The 24,411-nt window shown below is 44.2% G+C and overlaps 1 protein-coding gene and 1 pseudogene across 1 annotated transcript in view; both read right to left on the reverse strand.

Annotated features, from left to right (window-relative positions):
- The window catches only part of LOC106605839 (ephrin type-B receptor 5), a 62,621-nt gene that overhangs the window by 32,939 nt on the left and 5,271 nt on the right, over nucleotides 1-24,411 (reverse strand). The window contains exon 2 of the mRNA XM_045718781.2: nucleotides 12,284-12,348. Within this exon, the coding sequence (XP_045574737.2) occupies nucleotides 12,284-12,348 (65 nt within the window). The remainder of the gene's footprint in view (nucleotides 1-12,283; nucleotides 12,349-24,411) is intronic.
- LOC145879483 (E3 ubiquitin-protein ligase TRIM21-like) lies at nucleotides 2,042-5,308 on the reverse strand (annotated as a pseudogene).

The raw sequence follows: 24,411 nt of genomic DNA on the forward strand, positions 1-24,411 counted from the left end.
TAATCACCAATGTCAAATGTGACATAACCCACTATGTCAAAGATGACATAAACCAGTGCTTTATAAAGGGTGACATAAGCACCACTTAATAAAGGCCTTTTAAATCCTATTGAATTGAGGCTTCACAAAGCATTTATAAACCTGTCATGCATCTTGGTAGAGCATTGCAACACCAGGATAGTGGGTTAGATTCCCAGGACCACCCATATGTAAAAATGTATTCACGCATGACTGTAAGTCGCTTTGGATAAAAGCATCTGCTAAATTGTATATATTATATTATATTACTCTAAAACATTTATTGGATGGCCAAACCTCTTTCCCTCTTGGGTGCATAGTCAATATTGGACCTGACCTCAACCTTCCCCAGAATGCAGTCATGCACAGCAAAAAACGTTGGTAGGACGTTTTAAAATCAGTTTTACTTCTGTTTTTTCTCCAAACGTCGTTTTCTCCGTTTTGTTTTTCCATGTTTCGGGTTTCCCCCGTTTTTGGGGTTTTCACACCTTTTTCCACACTATTTTAAATAGAAAAACTAACTGCATGGCAAGCGGTACCGGAGCGCCAAGTCTAGGTCCAAGAGGCTTCTAAACAGCTTCTACTCCCAAGACATAAGACTCCTGAACATCTAATCAAATGGCTACACAGACTATTTGCACCCTCCCTCTTTTACGCTTCTGCTACTCTCTGTTATTATCTATGCATAAGTCACTTTAATAACTCTACCTACATGTACAGTACATATTACCTCAATTACCTCGACACCGGTGCCCCCGCACATTGACTCTGTACAGGCACCCCCTGTATATAGCCTCAATATTGTTATATTACTGCTGCTCTTTAATTGTTTGTTACTTTATTTCTTCTTTTTTTAGGTATTTGTCTTAAAACTGCATTGTTGGTTAAGGGCTTGTGAGTAAGCATTTGGCGCATGTGACAAATAACATTTTATTTTATTTTATTTAAATTCGGTTTTATGTGTTCCTGACAATGCTTAAACCACATCAGGGGATGACTTTTGAGGTCTGGAAAAAAATCTAAGAATCTAGTGGATTTTCTCTCTGTCTCTCACTGTCTCTCTGTCTCTCACTGTCTCTCTGTCTCTCTCTCACAGTAAACAGTACAGGGTAGGGAGGGGCTTATGAATGTTACTTTGCTGAAGTGAAACCTAACTGAAAACCTGAATGTTATGAACAGGACCGAACTTTTACACTTTAAAGAATCTATCAATACAGCTGTACTGTTACCTACTGTAGTCTCCAGTCACTGGAGCCTTTTTCTGATCAGATGTAGAGAAAGAACAGAGTCAACAGACGCTGAGGTGAGTAGAGAGAAAGTAAAGAGATTGTCTGATATGGTGTGATCATAAAACAGTGTATTGCTATATTGTTCACACTGAGAAATGAAACAATATAATTACTTATTTTTTCAAAGATAGAATGACTGATTTCAGAGATTTTCAGTCTTCGTTCTTTGGTCTGTTTTACTGATCGAATTAAAATGTGATTTTTAAACCTAACCCTAACTAGTGATGGCAAAATTTGATGCGTTGGTCCACCAGACCTTCCGTTCATTTGGGCGGAAGTGTCTGGGAATGAGATTAGATGTAATGTGACTAACATGACTTCACTTTAGAGTGTATGCCGTCCTTCAGCACAACATGTCACCCTTTATAAAGCACATGTTTATGTCATATTCGACATAGTGGGTTATGTCACATTTGACATTGGTGATTATTTCGCAGTTAGGCCACATTTATGAACCCTTTATAAAGCATGACATACAGTTACAGATGCTTTGTAACACATGTATTTAGTGCTTATGAAGGCATTTTGAAGGCTTTATGAAGCCTTTATAAGCTGAACGTGATTTAAAGCGGGACCAATTTGGTCAACATCATAAAATATTAACATTTGACATTGTAAAATCTTATCAATGACAGTATGCCAGCTTATTCTCTATTAAAATTAAACATATCAACAAATTCAAATGTACAGTTTTTTTTGGGCTTCCTTGTGACTGAATTCCCTGTTCACTAAACTCAGTCAGACTTGATGGGAGAAATGACAAGAGGAGCTGAGTTATCACCAGAATAATTATTTCCTGTAGAGAAGAGTGGATAGAGTTTCTCAGTAAAGGTACAGCCAGTGAAAGAGAAGATGTGGGACCTGGCCTCCACATTGTAAAAGGAGACCTCACCCTCCTCATAATCCACAAACACCCCCACTTTCTGGAGCTTCTCTCTCAGGGAGAGGGGGACATGAAGCTCAGCATTAGGAAAATAATTTCCATTTATCAGCTCCACAGTCCAGTATCCATTTTCAGGGCACAGTGTCTTAGTAGAGTTTCTGTTGATGGACTCTCTAGCCACTCCTAAAACCCCCAGTCTTCCCTTTCACCTGCACCTCATAGTAGAAACTTCCTGAGGAGAACCCCTGCATTCCTTAAACACGGGTTGCATCTCCAAACCACTATGGGTTAGCAGGGAGATTCTGCTTTTTGTCTCCATATCTCACTTGTTTCCTGTCCGCAGCCAAGCTGAAGAATGGATGTGCTGTATCAGGGTCCAGAGTCACATCCACTGCACACTGCTGCATCCTCTTCAGCTCAGCATCACACAACTTCGCCATCTCTTTATGAAGTGTCTCCTCCAGCTGAGACATAGTACTCCTCATAGTCCCCACACACAGACCACTGTGGACACTTACAGTTGAAGTCGGAAGTTTACATACACTTAGGTCGGAGTCATTAAAACTCGTTTTTCAACAACTCCACAAATTTCTTGTTAACAAACTATAGTTTTGGCAAGTCGGTTAGGACATCTACCTTGTGCATGACACCAGTAATTTTTCCAACAATTGTTTACAGACAGATTATTTTACTTATAATTCACTGTATCACAATTCCAGTGGATCAGAAGTTTACATAGGCTAAGTTGACTGTGCCTTTAAACAGCTTGGAAAATTCCAGAAAATGATGTCATGGCTTTAGAAGCTTCTGATAGGCTAATTGACATCATTTGCGTCAATTGGTGGTGTACCTGTGGATGTATTTCAAGGCCTACCTCCAAACTCAGTGCCTCTTTGCTTGACATCATGGGAAAATCAAAAGAAATCAGCCAAGACCTCAGAAAAACAATTGTAGACCTCCACAAGTCTGGTTCATCCTTGGGAGCAACTTCCAAACGACTGAACGGTACCACGTTCATCTGTACAAACAATAATACGCAAGTATAAACACCATGGGACCACGCAGCCGTCATACCGCTCAGGAAGGAGAGGATAGGAGACGCGTTCTGTCTCCTAGAGATGAACGTACTTTGGTGCAAAAAGTGCAAATCAGAACAACAGGAAAGGACCTTGTGAAGATGCTGGAGGAAACAGGTACAAATGTATCTATATCCACAGTAAAACGAGTCCTATATCGACAACCTGAAAGGCTGCTCGGTAAAACCCGGCATAAAAAAGCCAGACTACGGTTTGCAAATGCACATGGGGACAAAGACCGTACTTTTTGGAGAAATGTCCTCTGGTCTGATGAAAGAAAAATAGAATTGTTTGGCCATAATGACCACCGTTATGTTTGGAGGAAGAAGGGGGAGGCTTGCAAGCCGAAGAACACCATCCCAACCGTGAAGCACGGGGGTAGCAGCATCATGTTGTGGGGGTGCTTTGCTGCAGGAGGGACTGGTGCACTTCACAAAATAGTTTGCATCATGAGGTTGGAAAATTATGTGGATATATTAAAGCAACATCTCAAGACATCAGTCAGGAAGTTAAAGCTTGGTCGCAAATGGGTCTTCCAAATGGACAATGACCCCAAGCATACTTCCAAAGTTGTGTCAAAATGGCTTAAGGACAACAAAGTCAAGGTATTGGAGTAGCCATCACAAAGCCCTGACCTCAATCCTGTAGAAAACTTGTGGGCAGAACTGAAAAAGCGTGTGCGAGCAAGGAGGCCTACAAACCTGACTCGGTTACACCAGATCTGTCAGGAGGAATGGGCCAACATTCACCCAACTTATTGTGGGAAGCTTGTGGAAGGCTACGCAAAACATTTGACCCATGTTAAACAATTTAAAGGCAACGCTACCAAATACTAATTGAGTGTATGTAAACTTCTGACCCACTGGGAATGTGATGATAGAAATAAAAGCTGAAATAAATAATTCTCTCTACTATTATTCTGACATTTCACATTCTTAAAATAAAGTGGTGATCCTAACTGACCTAAGACAGGGAAATTTTACTAGGATTAAGTGTCAGGAATTGTGAAAAACTGAGTTTAAATGTATTTGGCTAAGGTGTATGTAAAATTCCAACTTCAACTGTATCTCAGACCAGTTGTTGGTAGTTGGAAGGGTGGCGCAGATGGATGGTGAGCTCTGACGGAGGAGGAGGTGATCTTGAATATCTGAGAGCTGCTCTAGTCCCGTGCTTCCTCTCTGTAACTCAGTGATTTCCTGCTCCAGCTCTTCAATGAGCCTTTCAGCCCGCTTCTCTGCTACTTTAAGTCTCTTCTCAATCTCCATAATGACCTCAGCCTGGCTTCTCTCAATGGAGAGCACAAGAGCAGTGTTGACCTCCACACTGTCTGCTATCTGTTTTTCTGCATTTCTCTTGCTGAGCTCTACTGCCTGTTCAATCTCCTTAACCTTCAACAGTCTCTCTTGGATCATCTTCTGAACTTTACCCTTAGTCTTCTTTATCTGAGTCATTCTCTCTCCATACTCTTCCTCTATGGGGACAGTCTTGTGAGTCTTGTGGTCTGTCTCAGTGCAGAACTGACACACACACGTCTGATCACTCCTACAGAACAGCTCCAGGGGTCTCTCATGCTTCTTACACACCCTGTCTTCCAGGTTCTCCACAGGGTTGATCAGCTTGTGTTTCTTTAAAGAAGCCACTATCCGATGATGCTCCAGGTGAGTCTCACAGTAAGAGGCCAGACACACCAGACAGGACTTCAGGGCCATGTGCTTTGTCTCAGTACATACATCACATGGCACATCTATGGGTTTGTCATGGGGTTATGGTTTGGGCTTGTCCTGGAGTGAAGGTTGTGGTTTCAACTGGAGCATGCTTCTTGAGATGAGCAGTTATTTCAGAAATTAAAATGCTGACATGAAGCTCAGGTCTGTGTCCTTAGACATTGGACACTGGCATAGGTCAGTGCTATCCCAGTATCCTCTGATACAGGCCTTGCAGTAGTTGTGTCCACATGGGATGGAGACTGGCTCAGTGAACACATCCAGACAGATAGAACACTGGAACTGTTCTTCAGACAGGATAATGCTGGAGGAAGCCATAGCTGGGAACAGACCGAAGAAAATATCATTTATGGTAGTCTCTCTGAAATGTCATTCAATATTCGTTTTTTAGTCACAAATGTGTCCTCTCAGTGTCAACAACACACTTTTTATCACATCAAGGTATTTATATTTGGGCGGCATGTAGCCTAGTCGTTAGAGCGTTGGGCCAGTAACTGAAAGGTTGATAGTTAGAAAATCTGTCATTCTGCCGCTGAACAAGTCAGTTAACCCACTGTTCCTAGGCCACCACTGTAAATAAGCATTTGTTCTTAACCTCTCTGGGCTAGGCGGGACGAAATCGTCCCACCTACGCAACAGCCAGTGTAATCCCGTGGCGCGATTTTCAAATACCTTAGAAATGCTATTACTTCAATTTCTCAAACATATGACTATTTTACACCATTTTAAAGACAAGACTCTCGTTAACTGACTTGCCTAGTTAAATCAAGGTTTTTATCATCAGATTCTCTCTACTTTCTCTCTATTCACCTAAACATGTGTTGACTGTTGCTTTTCTTCCACTGATCAGGAAAAGAGCCAGAAAATGACTGGAGACTACAGTAGGTGCAGCTGTATAGATAGATTATTGAATTGAAAACGATTGATCCTGTTCATAACATTCAGGTTTCCAGTAAAGTTTCACTTCAGCAAAGTGACATTACTAAGCCCCTCTCTACCCTGCACTGTTTACTGAGAGAGAGAAAGACTGAGAGAAAGAAAGAGAGCGAGACAGAGAAAGAGACTGAGAGAAAGAGAGAGAGAGACAGAGTCTGAGAGAGAGAGAGAGAGAGAAAGAGAGAGAGTGTGAGAGAAGAGAGAGAGAGAGAGAGAGAGAGAGAGAGAGAGAGAGAGCTAGAAAGAGAGAGAGAGAGAGAGGGTGAGAGGAGGGTTAAGTAAGTGTGTGGCAGTGTTATCAGTCATATGGGACCGTATAAAAAACAGATGTATGTTTTCATCTTGAATATATTCTCAGAACACTTTTAGCATGGTCTGTTCATTATGTTAGTTCATAATAACTGGGGTTTATGGGACCTTGAGTGGAATGTTATCCAAAAGTATTGTTCTCTGTTAACTGGGTGAAAAGTAATTATCAGCATCACATTTAACTAGGTCTCTGCCTCTCTGTGCTGTGTGTTTGACATCTGATATCCTATTCAGACAGTGAGAGGAGGAATAAGGGGCATGTTTGCATAGGCTGTAAATCCTACTGGAGGGAACACTGGCACATGGACTCAAAGATACACCCTTTACATTTTTATTGTAATATACAGTGTTATGTCAGAGAAACCTTGATTATAATTCCATGTAATACATTTAACATATTTTATTTATTTATTTTATTTCACCTTTATTTAACCAGGTAGGCTAGTTGAGAACAAGTTCTCATTTACAATTGCAACCTGGCCGAGATAAAGCAAAGCAGTTTGACACATACAACACAGAGTTACACATGGAGTAAAACAAACATACAGTCAATAATATAGCAGAAAAATAAGTCTATATACAAAGTGAGCAAATGAGGTGAGATAAGGAGGTAAAGGCAAAAAAGGCCATGGTGGTGAAGTAAATACAATTGTAACGATCGTCAAAAGGAGTAGACCAAGGTGCAGTGTGGTATGTCTTCATCTTGATATTTATTTTAAATCTGAACACTTAAACAAAATAATAAACAATGGAAAACGACCGTCACGTCTTGCAGGCTTTACAAAGCAGTACAAAAAATAAGATCCCACAACTCAAGGAGGGAAAAGGGCTGCCTAAGTAATAGTAGAGAGAATGATTTATTTCAGCTTTATTTCTTTCATCACATTCTCAGTGGGTCAGAAGTTTACATACACTCAATTAGTATTTGGTAGCATTTCCTTTCAATTGTTTAACTTGGGTCAAACGTTTTGGATAGCCTTCCATAAGCTTCCCACAATAAGTTGGGTGAATTTTGGCCCATTCCTCCTGACAGAGCTGATGTAACTGAGTCAAGTTTGTAGGCCTCCTTGCTCGCACACGCTTTTTCAGTTCTGCCCACAAATTTTCTACAGGATTGAGGTCAGGGCTTTGTGATGGCTACTCCAATACATTGACTTTGTTGTTCTTAAGCCATTTTGACACAACTTTGGAAGTATGCTTGGGGTCATTGTCCATTTGGAAGACCCATTTGTGACTAAGCTTTAACTTCCTGACTGATGTCTTGAGATGTTACTTCAATATATCCACATAATTTTCCTTCTTCATGATGCCATATATTTTGAAGTGCACCAGTCCCTCCTGCAGCAAAGCACCCCCACAACATGATGCTGCCACCCCTGTGCTTCACGGTTGGGATGGTGTTCTTCGGCTTGCAAGCCTCCCCCTTTTTCATTATGGCCAAACAGTTCTATTTTTCTTCCATCAGACCAGAGGACATTTCTCCAAAAAGTACAATCTTTGTCCCCATGTGCAGTTGAAAACCGTAGTCTGGCTTTTTTATGGCGGTTTTGGAGCAGTGGCTTCTTCCTTGCTGAGCGGCCTCTCAGGTTATGTTGATATAGGATATATATTTGTACCTGTTTCCTCCAGCATATTCACAAGGTCCTTGTTGTTCTGGGATTGATTTGCAGTTTTTGCACCAAAATACGTTCATCTCTAGGAGACAGAACGCGTCTCCTTCCTGAGCGGTATGACGGCTGTGTGGTCCTATGTTGTTTATACTTGTGTACTATTGTTTGTACAGATGAACATGGTACTTGCAGGTGTTTGGAAATTGCTCCCAAGGATGAACCATACTTGTGGAGGTCTACAATTGTTTTTCTGAGGTCTTGGCGGATTTCTTTTGATTTTCCTATGATGTCAAGCAAAGAGACACTGAGTTTGAAGGTAGGCCTTGAAATACATCCATAGGTACACCTCCAATTGACTCAAATTATGTCAATTAGCCTATCAGAAGCTTCTAAAACCATGACATAATTTTCTGGAATTTCCCAAGCTGTTTAAAGGCACAGTCAACTCAGTGTATGTAAACTTCTGACCCACTGGAATTGTGATATAGTGAATTTATACGTGAATTAATCTGTCTGTAAACAATTGTTGGAAAAATTACTTGTGTCATGCACAAAGTAGATGTCCTAACCGACTTAATAAGAATAATAATAAGAATCAAAATTGTCAATGGGACAACAGTAACAACAATAACCAAGGGTCTAAATAACCATACATTGAACAATAACAATAAGCATATGGTAGAGGACATGTTGATTGGTCTGTCAGATACTGTCCCTCATCTTATGGCAGGCAGCAATGTAGTGCGCTGCCAACCCACAGCTCTCTGCGTCCTCCCCCAACAGGACAGGTAGCCTACTCTCATCAGAGAGGTCTTTGAAACCTTGAATAAGGGTTTCAAATTTGGGGAAATGACACTCTAATTGTTTTATATTTTTTACATTTTGTCAGGAAATGCAGCTCTGTCTCAGGTTCTGCTGTTGTGCAGTGGGTTCTCTCTCTCTCTCTCTCTCTCTCTCTCTCTCTCTCTCTCTCTCTCTCTCGCTCTCTCTCTCTCTCTCTCTCTCTCTCTCTCTCTCTCTTCAATTTGCTTTGCTTTATTGGCATGACGTAACAATGTACATATTGCCAAAGCTTATTTTGGATATTTACAATATGAAAATAATAAGAATCATAATTGCCAACGGGACAACAATAACTATGGGTCAAAATAACCATATATTGAACAATAACAATAAGCATACAGTAGAGGACATGTGCAGGTTGATTGGTCTGTCAGACTCTCTGTCTCTCTCTCTATCTGTCTCTCTCTCTGTCTCTCTCTCTCTCTCTCTCTCTCTCTCTCTCTCTCTCTCTCTCTCGACAAGCCTAATGCAGATGAAACCGTTAAAGAAAAATAGTTTCTATGTTGTTTTTGGTAATGGAGGATAAGAACACAAGTTTATGGTGTGGAGCGTAAGATGCAAAATGCAGGACAGCATTGCTGCTCAAAACAGTCGCTCAGGATGAGAAGGTCTGCTGAATGAGTCAAATGTAAATGTGATGCAGGGCTTAGTTTCAGCGATTATACACTAGAACGCTCCTCTGTATGAAAAGGCTTTGCTTTAGGCCGTTGTGGCCCTGAGTGACAAGCATAGCATTTTCTGTTGTAATACAGTAGCTACTCTACTGCTGTGTACTAGTCCTCATCATCATTCCAATCTGCCAGGGTCCTGATCTGTACACCCTAGCAGAGTATACTGTATCTCTCGTGTGTGTCTGCTTGTGTCTGTGTGTATGTGGGTGCGTGTACGTGTGCGTGTGCGTGTGTGTGTGCGTGTGTGTGTGTGTGTGTGTGTATGTGTGTGTCACCTTGTCCACAGAAAAAGAGCAGAGAACTGAAACCCTCCACCATCACACTGACAGACAGAGTGCATTCCCATTTGGTGCAATTGGAGTAATGATAACATCAGTGAACAGGTGAAAAGAGGCTGAGAGGCTGGCAGACTAATGGAGAGAGGAGAGGGACAGTCCCTCCTAGGCACTGATACAGGTTATGTTAGGAGAGAGAGAGGGAAACAGAGAAGGAGAGTGTGTGACAGAATATGTATGTGACACAGATGTGTGTGTGTGTGTGTGTGTGTGTGTGTGTGTGTGTGTGTGTGTGTGTGTGTGTGTGTGTGTGTGTGTGTGTGTGTGTGTGTGTGTGTGTGTGTGTGAGAGAGAGAAAGAGAGGGGGGAGGGGGGTGGGCTGCCCCCTCCAGACAGTGTCCCGGGTTATGTTCGGAGAGAGAGAGGGAGACAGAGAAGGAGAAAGAAATTAAGGGAGAGAGAGAGGGAGGGAGAAGGAGGGAACGAGACTGTGTGTGTGCATGCATGTGACAGATTGTGTTTGTGTGAGAGAGAGAAGGAGAGAGAGAGAGGTACTGTAGGTAAAAGTCATGGTAGGGGATAGAGTGGAGACTCTCAGCCAGGCATACAGGATGAGTGTGAGTGAGTGAGCACAGGTCTAAATGTGTGACATCGCGTGTGTGCTGTGCCACCGTACGGCCATGAATAAATACTGAAACCCGCCTGCTTGCATTTGTTTTCTGTGTTTTTCCCCCTTCCTCTTATCCCCTTCCCCCTCTTTCTGTCTCCCTCTCATGAGCGGAAAAAAGTAGACAGATTGGAGAGGGGGGGTGGAGGAGAGAGACGAGTCATTTGTGATTTAATCTGAACCGAACTCCCAGAAAAACACCAAATCTCCACAGTGACAGAGGACAGGGAGGAACAAGGCCTCTGACACACTGAAGTGCACAGAGAGAGAGAGAGGAAGGAGGGAGGGAGGAGAGAGGGAGAAGAGAGAGGGAGACGGGATGGGGGATGATGTGGATGAAGAGAGGAACAGAAAGCAGAGGAAGAGAGGAGGGATGGAAGAAGGGAGGAAGAGAATGGGAGAAATGACAGGGGGGGTCTCAATGCCACCAACACCCTGCAGGGCAGAGAGGAGAGAGAGGAGAGAGAGGAGTGGAGGAGGGATAGAGGGATGGAGGGGAGGAGAGAGGAGTGGAGGAGGGATAGAGAGGAGAGAGAGGAGTGGAGGAAGGATGGAGGGATGGAGAGGAGGAGAGAGGAGTGGAGGAGGGATGGAGAGGAGAGAGAGGAGTAGAGGGATGGACAGATGGAGAGGAGAGAGAGGAGTGGAGGGATGGACAGATGGAGAGGAGTGGAGGGATGGACAGATGGAGAGGAGAGAGAGGAGTGGAATAGGGATGGAGAGGATAGAGAGGAGTGGAGGGATGGAGAGGAGAGAGAGGAGTGGAGGAGGGATGGAGGGATGGAGAGGAGTGTGGGAGGGAAGGAGAGAGGCAGAGGAGGAGAGACAGGACAGGTAGGAGCAGGGACACTGGAGGGCAGAGGAAGACAGAGAGGGAGGAAGGCAGTGAAGGGAAGAGAAAGAGGGAGAGAGAGAAAGAGGGGAGGAGGAGGAACAAGACGAAGGGAGGAAAAATATATAAAGAGTATCAACCGGCCCTCAAGACAGAGAGAAGGAATTATGAAAAGAGAAGGGGGAGGAAAGGGTTAACGGAAAACTCTCTCCCTCTCTCTCTCCTTCTCTCTTGCTCTCTCCCTCTTTGTCTGCTTCTCTTAGCTTAGTGCCCCAGGCCCAATCACCATATCTCTATCTCAGAACCACTTGTCATCTCTGTGGCTCTATAGAAAACACACCCATGCAAACGCAAAGCTTCCTCACAGCAATCAGCGTGATCATACTCAGCTGGCTCTAATATACACCAGGCCTGTACTGTACGGTATTCATACAAGCTCAATGCTCACAGTGTGAGTTTGGAACATATTTCATAACACCAGGAAGACTGATGTATACATGAGTACATGATGCAGCTGTATACAGTAGATTGAAATGTAACAGTCAGTCATATAATGAGACATTTACAGGCACTCCATTACCATAATCATTTGTTTTGGATACTGCTTCAGTGAGTATGGTAATGATGATGATGATGATGATGATGTACGCCTAGCATTGAGCAAACACACACACATGCACACACACACACACACACACACACACACACACACACACACACACACACACACACACACACACACACACACAGACAGACAGACAGACAGACAGACAGACAGACAGACAGACAGACAGACAGACAGACAGACAGACAGACAGACAGACAGACAGACAGACAGACAGACAGACAGACAGACAGACAGACAGACAGACACACAGACACACAGACACACAGACACACAGACACACAGACACACAGACACACACACACAGGTTTTGACTTCCTCTGATGGGACCCCAGACCCATCTTATGAACTGGAGCCTCATCATGCAATCTATTACCAATGTCAACGTTGATGATGTCATATCGATCAGTAGCTATGTTTCAAATGACACCCTATATACCCAATGAAGTTCACTACTTTTGACCAGAGCCCTGAGTGTGTGTGTGTGTGTTTTGAGATTTTCCCAGTGATTTGTCCTCTGCTTACCCCAGTGTCAGGATAGGTGGTCCAGCCAAGCTCCGAGGTAGATTCTGTTGTGTCCAGCAGCATCACTGACAGAGAGAGGGAGAGAGAGAGAGACAGAGAGAGAGAGAGAGACAGAGAGACACAGAGAGAGAGACAGAAAGACACAGAGAGAGAGAGAGAGAGAGAGACAGAGAGACACAGAGAGAGAGAGACAGAGAGACACAGAGAGAGAGAGACAGAGACAAAGAGAGAGAGACAGAGACAGAGAGACACAGAGAGAGAGAGACAGAGACAGAGAGAGAGGGAGGGGAGGGGGAGAGAGAGATAGAGAGAGAGGGGGAGAAGGGGGATAGAAGGGGGGGCGGGGGCAAATTATATTGTTATAAAAGTGACAACCAGAGCATTGATTTATCACCTGAGGAAACGGTTGGTGAACCACTAGTCCATAACACCAACAGCATCCAGACAAGAAGCCTAACTACCACTTATTCCCACGTTTCATGCAGTAACTTTGAGTGCCTGCAACAGCATTCTATAAGTCCTTGGACGTCAGCTACTTTAGGATTAGGGAAACAAACAGTCATGATTTGACATGAGAGAGAGAGAGACCCTCAGTCTGCTTCAATCAGTCCTTGTAAAGTTCTTGAAGAGTGAGTGATTGAACAGACGACTAAACAGACCAGTGTTCAGAACACATGCAGTGTTGATGGAGGAACACATGACCTGTGATTGATGCTGACACCAGCACAGACAGGGTTAACACAGAGCAAACACACTGTCTGCCTTCATCACACACTGCACTAATCAGCTAACCTAATTAGCATGCAGACATACACACACAAGCGCGTGCGCTGACACACACACACACATGCGTGCACACACACCACTCACACAAACACACACATGAACACACAGAAAGAGAGAGAGAGATAGCGACAGAGAGGGAGATGAGAGAGACTGACACAGAGAGCGACAGAGAGGGAGATGAGAGAGACTGACACAGAGAGGCAGAGAGCGACAGAGAGAGAGATGAGAGAGACTGACACAGAGAGAGACAGAGAGCCACAGAGAGAGATGAGAGAGACTGACACAGAGAGAGGCAGAGAGCCACAGAGAGAGATGAGAGAGACTGACACAGAGAGAGACAGAGAGCCACAGAGAGAGATGAGAGAGACTGACACAGAGAGAGACAGGGAGCCACAGAGAGAGATGAGAGAGACTGACACAGAGAGAGACAGAGAGCAACAGAGAGAGATGAGAGAGACTGACACAGAGAGAGACACAGAGAGGCAGAGAGCGACAGAGAGAGAGATGAGAGAGACTGACACAGAGAGGCAGAGAGCGACAGAGAGAGATGAGAGAGACAGACACAGAGAGGCAGAGAGCAACAGAGAGAGATGAGAGAGACTGACACAGAGAGAGATGAGAGAGACTGACACAGAGAGGCAGAGAGCGACAGAGAGAGATGAGAGAGACTGACACAGAGAGAGATGAGAGAGACTGACACAGAGAGAGACACAGAGAGAGACAGAGAGCGACAGAGAGAGAGATGAGAGAGACTGACACAGAGAGGCAGAGAGCGACAGAGAGAGATGAGAGAGACAGACACAGAGAGGCAGAGAGCAACAGAGAGAGATGAGAGAGACTGACACAGAGAGAGATGAGAGAGACTGACACAGAGAGGCAGAGAGCGACAGAGAGAGATGAGAGAGACTGACACATAGAGAGACTGACACAGAGAGAGATGAGAGAGACTGACACAGACAGAGACAGAGAGCGACAGAGAGAGATGAGAGAGACTGACACAGAGAGAGATGACAGAGACTGACACAGAGAGGCAGAGAGCGACAGAGAGAGATGAGAGAGACTGACACAGAGAGAGACTGACACAGAGAGAGATGAGAGAGACTGACACAGACAGAGACAGAGAGCGACAGAGAGAGATGAGAGAGACTGACACAGAGAGAGACAGAGAGCGACAGAGAGAGATGAGAGAGACTGACACAGAGAGAGACAGAGAGCAACAGAGAGAGATGAGAGAGACTGACACAGAGAGAGATGAGAGAGACTGACACAGAGAGGCAGGGAGCCACAGAGAGAGATGAGAGAGACTGACACAGAGAGAGACAGAGAGCCACATAGAGAGATGAGAGAGACTGACACAGAGAGAGACAGAGAGCCACAGAGAGAGATGAGAGAGACTGACACAGACAGAGACAGAGAGCAACAGAGAGAGAGATGAGAGAGACTGACACAGAGAGGCAGAGAGCGACAGAGAGAGATGAGAGAGACTGACACAGAGAGGCAGAGAGAGACAGAGAGAGATGAGAGACTGACACAGAGAGAGATGAGAGAGACTGACACAGAGAGGCAGAGAGCGACAGAGAGAGATGAGAGAGACTGACACAGAGATGAGAGAGACTGACACAGAGAGGCAGAGAGCCACAGAGAGAGATGAGAGAGACTGACACAGAGAGGCAGAGAGCCACAGAGAGAGATGAGAGAGACTGACACAGAGAGAGACAGAGAGCAACAGAGAGAGATGAGAGAGACTGACACAGAGAGGCAGAGAGCGACAGAGAGAGAGATGAGAGAGACTGACAGAGAGAGAAACAGAGAGCGACAGAGAGAGAGATGCCATTACGCCATTAAAAAGCAAATTCAAATTGAAATACCTATTAAAATTTGGCTAAAACGAATTGAATATGTCATTGAACCAATTGCACTTTATGGCAGCGAGGTGTGGGGTCCACTTGCAAAACAAGATTTCACCAAATGGGACAAACACCCCATTGAAACCCTGCATGCAGAGTTCTGTAAGATCCTCCTACATGTCCAGAGGAAAACTACAAACAATGCATGCAGGGCAGAATTAGGCCAATATTCACGAATAATAAAAACTCAAAAAAGAGCAATTAAGTTTTGGAAACATCTAAAATACAGTGACCCCGTCTCATATCATTACCAAGCCCTGCAATGCCTCTCATATCATTACCAAGCCCTGCAATACCTCTCATATCATTACCAAGTCCTGCAATACCTCTCATATCAATACCAAGCCCTGCAATGCCTCTCATATCATTACCAAGCCCTGCAATACCTCTCATATCATTACCAAGCCCTGCAATACCTCTCATATCATTACCAAGCCCTGCAATACCTCTCATATCATTACCAAGCCCTGCAATACCTCTCATATCATTACCAAGCCCTGCAATACCTCTCATATCATTACCAAGCCCTGCAATACCTCTCATATCATTACCAAGCCCTGCAATACCTCTCATATCATTACCAAGCCCTGCAATACCTCTCATATCAATACCAAGCCCTGCAATACCTCTCATATCATTACCAAGCCCTGCAATGCCTCTCATATCATTACCAAGCCCTGCAATACCTCTCATATCATTACCAAGCCCTGCAATACCTCTCATATCATTACCAAGCCCTGCAATACCTCTCATATCATTACCAAGCCCTGCAATACCTCTCATATCATTACCAAGCCCTGCAATACCTCTCACATCATTACCAAGCCCTGCAATACCTCTCATATCATTACCAAGCCCTGCAATACCTCTCACATCATTACCAAGCCCTGCAATACCTCTCATATCATTACCAAGCCCTGCAATACCTCTCATATCATTACCAAGCCCTGCAATACCTCTCATATCATTACCAAGCCCTGCAATACCTCTCATATCATTACCAAGCCCTGCAATACCTCTCATATCATTACCAAGCCCTGCAATACCTCTCATATCATTACCAAGCCCTGCAATACCTCTCATATCATTACCAAGCCCTGCAATGCCAAGAGCTGAGCAAAGAAAAGAGTCCCCTCATCCAGCTGGTCCTTGGGCTGAGTTCACAAACCTGTTCTACTAACACACTGAAGCCTCAGGACCCTCATCCAGCTGGTCCTTGGGCTGAGTTCACAAACATGTTCTACTAACACACTGAAGCCTCAGGACCAGAACATCCAATCAATCAGAATAAACCAAATTACAACACAGTCAAAACAAAACTACATTGCTTATTGGGAAACACAAGCACAAACACAAAGCAAAATGCAGTGCTATCTGGCCCTAAATCGACAGTACACTACGGCTAAATATTTGACCATGGTTACTGATCAAAACCTTAGAAAAACCTTGACAAAGTACAGGCTCAGTGAGCACAGCCTTGCCATTGAGAAGGGTAGACACAGGAAAACCTGGCTCCCTGTAGAGGAAAGGCTGTGCAACCACTGCACAACAGCAGAACCTGAGACGGAGCTGCATTTCCTGACAAAATGTCAGAAATATAAAACAATTAGAGAGAGTCATTTTCCCAAATTTGAAACCCTTATTCAATTTGCTTTACGCCATGCCAATAAAGCAAATTTAATTGAATTGAGATGAAAGAGACTGACACAGAGAGAGACAGAGAGCGACAGAGAGAGGTGAGAGAGACTGACACAGAGAGAGACAGAGAGCAACAGAGAGAGATGAGAGAGACTGACACAGAGAGAGAGAGCAACAGAGAGAGATGAGAGAGACTGACAGAGAGAGATGAGAGAGACTGACACAGAGAGAGACAGAGAGAGATGAGAGACTGACACAGAGAGAGACAGAGAGCGACAGAGAGCGACAGAGAGAGATGAGAGAGACTGACACAGAGACAGAGAGCAACAGAGAGAGATGAGAGAGACTGACACAGAGAGAGACAGAGAGCGACAGAGAGAGATGAGAGAGACAGAGAGCAACAGAGAGAGATGAGAGAGACTGACACAGAGAGAGACAGAGAGCAACAGAGAGAGATGAGAGAGACTGACACAGAGAGACAGAGAGACACAGAGAGAGATGAGAGAGACTGACACAGAGAGAGACAGAGAGACACAGAGAGAGATGAGAGAGACTGACACAGAGAGAGACACAGAGAGAGATGAGAGAGACTGACACAGAGGCAAAGCGCTGAAGGCTACATCACACAGATACAGAAACCATCTTCTGTTTACAAATTAATCATTTCTGCATTTCAGCCATAGCATTTGAATGTATTATCATTTCTAATTAATGTTACAGACTTTTCTGCATGAGAGGGGAAGATCATTCTGTCTTTTTCTCCAACAGAAACAGAGATCGAGATAAAGTGGGAGACTGTCACCTAAATGACGATCAGGGAGATGGAATGTGATCTGAAAACTTGGTTTGGCTAGACAGATAACACAGTGACCCACGCTAAAGAGATGCTTTAACTCTCTCTTTCTCCCCTCTCCCCTCTCCCTCTCCCTCTCCCTCTCCCTCTCCCTCTCCCTCTCCCTCTCTCCCATCTCCCCAGCCCTCTCCCCTCTCCCTCTCCCTCTCTCCCCTCTCCCTCTCCCCTCTCCCTCTCCCCTCTCCCTCTCTCTTTGTCGATCAGTGCTTGACCTTAAAACACAAGAAACTGATATAATTCTTAGCCAGCATCAAATCCACTCCATCGACCCCCCTACCCCTCCCCCCCACCCGCCTCGCTCTGTCCCTCCCTCTCTCTCCCACTTTCTCTCGTAAAGAGATTTATTTTGGATTATGCTTGCAGATGGAGACCTCCACAAATCATCCTTTAACCCCCCCCCCCCCCCCCCCCCCCACATGCCCGTCTCCCTCCCTCCCTCATGATCTCATGTTACACTAAAGTAAACCAGGATCCTGAAGGTACGTATTAACATCAAGGGCAGAATTGAAATACACTATGATAGCAAAAGATTATATCCAACTGCAGGCATTTTAATGAATAGCTCCACTAAAACCATTGTACTGTACAGTCTGTAAACTGTGGTGAATATCTTGGAGGAGATAGGAATAAGGTATACTTAACTTAAAACAAGTCTAACACACCTCTAAGAATACAAACTACAGGATCCCCTCACCCATAGTCTCAGTTAATACCCTTAATAACCTTTTAGAGTCTTTCGTCATATATCAAGACTCATCTTGATCACTTCATCTCTCTCTTTTCTATTTTCTCTTCTCTCTCTCTGTCTTTCTCTTAAGTCTTTCTCTCTCTCTTTCTCTCTCTTTCTCTGTCTTTCTCTCTCTCCTTCTCTTTCTCTCTCTCTCTGTCTCTGTCTCTCTGTCTCTCTCTTTCTCTCTCTGTCGCTCTCTCTCTCTCTCTCTCCCTGTCTCTCTTTCTCTCTCTCTGTCTCTCTCTGTCTCTGTCTCTCTGTCTCTGTCGCTCTGTCTCTCTTTGTCTCTGTCGCTCTGTCTCTCTGTCTCTGTCGCGCTCTCTCTCTCTCTCTGTCTCTCTCTCTCTCTGTCTCTAGGTCTCTCTGTCTCTATCGCTCTCTCTGTCTCTTTCTCTCTCTCTCTCTGTCTCTCTCTCTCTGTGACACGCTGTTTCTCTGATACACACTGACTGATCCTTCCAGATTATTATTATAGATAATATTTTTGTGCTTTAAACAGTATAACCATTGCACAAGCATACACGCAACATATACACACACAACAAACACACACAAAAAACTCCCATTGACTCATGCACATGCACACACAGAGAGTACCAGTCAAAGGTTTGGACACCTACTCGTTCCAGGGGTTTTCTTTATTTTTACTATTTTCTACATTGTAGAATAATAGTGAAGACATCAAAACTATGAAAAAACACATATGGAATCATGTAGTAACCAAAAACGTGTTGAAAAAATCAAAATATATTTTACATTTTATATTCTTCAAGGTAGCCACCCTTCGCCTTGATGACAGTTTGCACACTCTTGGCATTCTCACAACCAGCTTCATGCTTTTCCAGTGAAATATACTTGCTGGAGCGTGTGCTACGGGTGGGTGCTGCTATGGTGACAAGTGAGCTGAGATAAGGCGGGCTTTACCTAGCAAATATTTGTAGATGACCTGGAGCCAGTGAGTTTGGCCACGAGTATGAAGCGAGGGCCAGCCAACGAGAGCGTACAGGTCGCAGTGGTGGGTAGTATTTGGGGAGCGTTTGACAGTGATGAGGGGTGGTCGTTTGACCGCAGACCCATTACGGATGCAGGCAATAAGGCAGTGATTGCTGATATCTTGGTTGAAAGCAGCAGAGGTGTATTTGGAGGGCAAGTTGGTTAGGATGATATCTATGAGGGTGCCCGTGTTTACAGATTTGGGGTTGTACCTGGTGGGTTCATTGATAATTTGTGTGAGATTGAGGGCATCAAGCTTAGATTGTAGGATGGTGTTAAGCATGTCCCAGTTTAGGTCACCTAGCAGCAAATTAACAAGGCACACCTGCTAATTGAAATGCATTCCAGGTGACTACCTCATGAAGCTGGTTGAGAGAATGCAAGAGTGTACACAGCTGTCATCAAGGCAAACGGTGGCTACTTTGAAGAATCTCAAATATAAAATATATTTGGACTTGTTTAACCTGATATGGATAGGGGGCAGTATTTTCACGGCCGGATTAAAAAACGTACCCGATTTAAACTGGTTACTACTCTTGCCCAGAAACGAGGATATGCATATTATTAGATTTGGATAGAAAACACTCTGAAGTTTCTAAAACTGTTTGAATGGTGTCTGTGAGTATAACAGAACTCATATGGCAGGCAAAAACCTGAGGAAAAGTCAACCAGGAAGTGTAGGATCTGAGAAATGTAGTTCTTCTTTCTAGTCCCTTTCGAAACAACAGTATCTGTGCTGTTATGTTGCACTTTCTAAGGCTTCCATTGGCTTTCTAAAGCCTTCAGAAAGTGGATTGAGCCTTCTCCTGTCTCTGGGCAGAGTATAGGAGCTCAGTTACTGAGTGGTCTGCCTGAGGACAAAGAGGTTGGATATGCGCGTTCCCGCGAGCACGCTGTTTTTTCTTTTCCTCCTTGAATGAATACACTATTGTCTGGTTGGAATATTATCGCAATTTTACGTTAAAAATACCATAAAAATTTATTTTAAACAGCGTTTGACATGCTTCTAAGTACGGTAATGGAACACTGACTTTTTGTGTCTCGAATTGCGCTCGCGCATTACCCTTTGGATAGTGACCTGAACGCACGAACAAAACGGAGGTATTTGGACATAACTATGGATTATTTCGAACAAAAACAACATTTCTTGTGGAAGTAGCAGTCCTGGGAGTGCATTCTGGTGAAGATCAGCAAAGGTAAGAGAATATTTCTAATACTAATTCTGAGTTTAGTTTGCGCCGAACTTGGCGGGTGTCTGAATAGCTCGCCTTGATGGCGAGCTATGTACTCAGAATATTGAAAAATGTGCAATCTGACACAGCGATTGCATAAAGGAGTTCTGTATCTATAATTCTTAAAATAATTGTTATGTATTTTGTCAACGTTTATGATGAGTATTTTTGTAAATTCACCGGAGGTTTTTGGTGGGAATACATTTTCTGAACATCACGCGCCAATGTAAAGAGCTGTTTTTGGATATAAATATGAACTTGATTGAACAAAACATACATGTATTGTATAACATAATGTCCTAGGAGTGTCATCTGATGAAGATCATCAAAGGTTAGTGCTGCATTTAGCAGTGTTTTGGGTTTTATTGACATATATGCTTGCTTGGAAAATGGCTGTGTGGTTATTTTGGTCTATGTACTCTCCTAACATAATCTAATGTTTTGCTTTCGCTGTAAAGCCTTTTTGAAATCGGACAACGTGGTTGGATTCAGGAGAGGTTTATCTTTCAAATGGTGTAAAATAGTCGTATGTTTGAAAAATTGAAATTATTGGATTTTTGAGGTTTTTGTATTTCGCGCCATGCGATCCCATTGGCTGTTGGCTAGAGGTTCCGCTGGCGGAACAGGGTTCCGCTAGCAGAACGCCTAGATGTAAGAGGTTAACACTTTTTTGTTTACTACATGATTCCATATGTGTTATTTCATAGTTTTGATGTCGTCAATATTATTCTACAATGTAGAAAATAGTAAAAAAAAATACAGAAAAACCCTTAAATGTGTAGTTGTGTCCAAACTTTTGACTGGTACTGTGTATGCAAGCACAAGAAGAATCTACAAGCATGCATGAGCACTCTGTCTCATTTCACATTTAATTAACCCTCTACTTTGGGCCAGATTCATGCATAAATCATAGAAATGTAATATTGATGTCTCTACTATTTAGCTTCTTGTCAGACGTGAAGAGCCGAGAATCTGACTGTCCATATCTTACATCTCTTCTCTACGGGACTAAGCCTCACTTCAGCTAAGAGCACGGAAACGTTATTTTCGGAGAATTGATGTCAATTCTGTTTCTGCTAGCTCTGCAAACTATCCTCCATGATGAAAACCAACTGCTCTATGACAGTTGGCATTCAAATTGGCATTATATTTACAATGGAATATGTGTTTCTTGGAAATGATATTGGAACTAGTGCCAGAATTCAACTATTCTAGCGTGTTGCGTGACAATAAAAGGTTTGCCACTGAAACATTGACTACTCTCCTTTCAATCGCCTTTGTTTTTCAATATCACACAGCCCCAAGGGATAACTGTCTTTACAGCGTAGCGCTGAGCTCAGTGTCAATAACACACACTAATGAATGAATCACCTTATGGAGGTAATATCATTATCTGCTGTGTGGTGACTGAGCCCTCTGGCTTGTCTTACATGATCAGCCTGCTGTCTTTCCCTGACAGTGTCGGTGGTTGAGGTGACTTGTGTCTGTAGTCACAATCTGAACAAGGCAGTTAACCCACTGTTCCTAGGCCGTCATTGTAAATAAGAATTGGTTCTTAACTGACTTGCCTAGTTAAATAAAGGTTAAATAAAAAATAATGAAAATCACAAATGGGATTTCAACCACAAACCCTCATCTTTAACGTTAACCCTAACATTACCCCTAAACCATAGATTGAACAAATAGATAATTCTAACATTTACTGTCACTCTAGTTCTCCCCAGTATCTGACTTTAAAAAGTCAGGCCACCAACAAACACCCACAACTGCACTGTGAACAGCAGTAGGCCTCCTTTACACTATCACTGCTTCCTCCAGTCCCCATTCTAGAGGGAAGACACTCAAAGTTCATCCCTGACAGATGAGAAATCTGCTGAGTCTGCAATCTGGGCCTGAGTGGTGTGTTAATGCAGTGGTCTGTCTGGTCACTCTTTCACTCGCTCTCTCGCTCTGTGTACCAATGGATCTATCTATCCCACTTTCATTATTCTCTCTTTCCTCTATACCTCTGTCTTTTCTCCCCCTTTCCTTCCATCTGTCCCCGTGTCCATCTCATCCTCTCCTCTATACCTCTGTCTTTTCTCCCCCTTTCCTTCCATCTGTCCCCGTGTCCATCTCATCCTCTCCTCTATACCTCTGTCTTTTCTCCCCCTTTCCTTCCATCTGTCCCCGTGTCCATCTCATCCTCTCCTCTATACCTCTGTCTTTTCTCCCCCTTTCCTTCCATCTGTCCCCGTGTCCATCTCATCCTCTCCTCTATACCTCTGTCTTTTCTCCCCCTTTCCTTCCATCTGTCCCCGTGTCCATCTCATCCTCTCCTCTATACCTCTGTCTTTTCTCCCCCTTTCCTTCCATCTGTCCCCGTGTCCATCTCATCCTCTCCTCTATACCTCTGTCTTTTCTCCCCCTTTCCTTCCATCTGTCCCCGTGTCCATCTCATCCTCTCCTCTATACCTCTGTCTTTTCTCCCCCTTTCCTTCCATCCGTCCCCGTGTCCATCTCATCCTCTCCTCTATACCTCTGTCTTTTCTCCCCCTTTCCTTCCATCTGTCCCCGTGTCCATCTCATCCTCTCCTCTATACCTCTGTCTTTTCTCCCCCTTTCCTTCCATCTGTCCCCGTGTCCATCTCATCCTCTCCTCTATACCTCTGTCTTTTCTCCCCCTTTCCTTCCATCTGTCCCCGTGTCCATCTCATCCTCTCCTCTATACCTCTGTCTTTTCTCCCCCTTTCCTTCCATCTGTCCCCGTGTCCATCTCATCCTCTCCTCTATACCTCTGTCTTTTCTCCCCCTTTCCTTCCATCCGTCCCCGTGTCCATCTCATCCTCTCCTCTATACCTCTGTCTTTTCTCCCCCTTTCCTTCCATCTGTCCCCGTGTCCATCTCATCCTCTCCTCTATACCTCTGTCTTTTCTCCCCCTTTCCTTCCATCTGTCCCCGTGTCCATCTCATCCTCTCCTCTATACCTCTGTCTTTTCTCCCCCTTTCCTTCCATCCGTCCCCGTGTCCATCTCATCCTCTCCTCTATACCTCTGTCTTTTCTCCCCCTTTCCTTCCATCTGTCCCCGTGTCCATCTCATCCTCTCCTCTATACCTCTGTCTTTTCTCCCCCCTTTCCTTCCATCTGTCCCCGTGTCCATCTCATCCCTCTCCTCTATACCTCTGTCTTTTCTCCCCCTTTCCTTCCATCTGTCCCCGTGTCCATCTCATCCTCTCCTCTATACCTCTGTCTTTTCTCCCCCTTTCCTTCCATCTGTCCCCGTGTCCATCTCATCCTCTCCTCTATACCTCTGTCTTTTCTCCCCCTTTCCTTCCATCTGTCCCCGTGTCCATCTCATCCTCTCCTCGTCTACGTGAGTCTATTATTCATCTGTAAAGTGACAGTGGGCAGGCTTCTCCGTACCTCAAATAAGGAGATACATGCTGTTTCATTATTGATGCCAGAGCCACTGTTTGTTTGGTAAGGGCTGTGACACCGCAGAGAGAGAGAATGGAAGAAAGGAAGGCTGGTGGACGGACAGAAGAGGGACAGAGAGAGAGGGATAAAACGAGAGAGGATGGGTTGTGACACAGGAGACAGAATGAAAGAAAGAAGACAGACAGACACAGTACAGTATGTGTTTATCTCCTGTCTTTGGGGAAGACAGACACACGTAGAGAGAGAAAACTAAAGTGTTGTTCTCCCCCTCTCTAATCCTTACGTCTCTCTGTCTTGTGGTGATAATATGCACTCCACTCTCTGCTGAAGTGTAAAGGTGACTCACATTAGTTTCTGTCCCAATGTCACTGGTGTGTTCACTTCACTTGAGTGGCCTTGCCTGCTCTCTTTCTTGCTCTCTCTCTTTCCATCCCTCCATCCCTCTTCCTTTCTATGTAGCTACAGTTGTTAATGCATACACTGCCACCCACTGTGAGTAGTGTCTAGTACTGTACATATTAGTCATATCTAAAAGGAGACGTAGGCTGCCTTGACACTTTCCAGGCAGTAG

The sequence above is a fragment of the Salmo salar genome, chromosome 05, assembly GCF_965601325.2.
Source record: "Salmo salar chromosome 05, fSalSal1, whole genome shotgun sequence".
In the NCBI taxonomy this organism is placed as follows: Eukaryota; Metazoa; Chordata; class Actinopteri; order Salmoniformes; family Salmonidae; genus Salmo; species Salmo salar.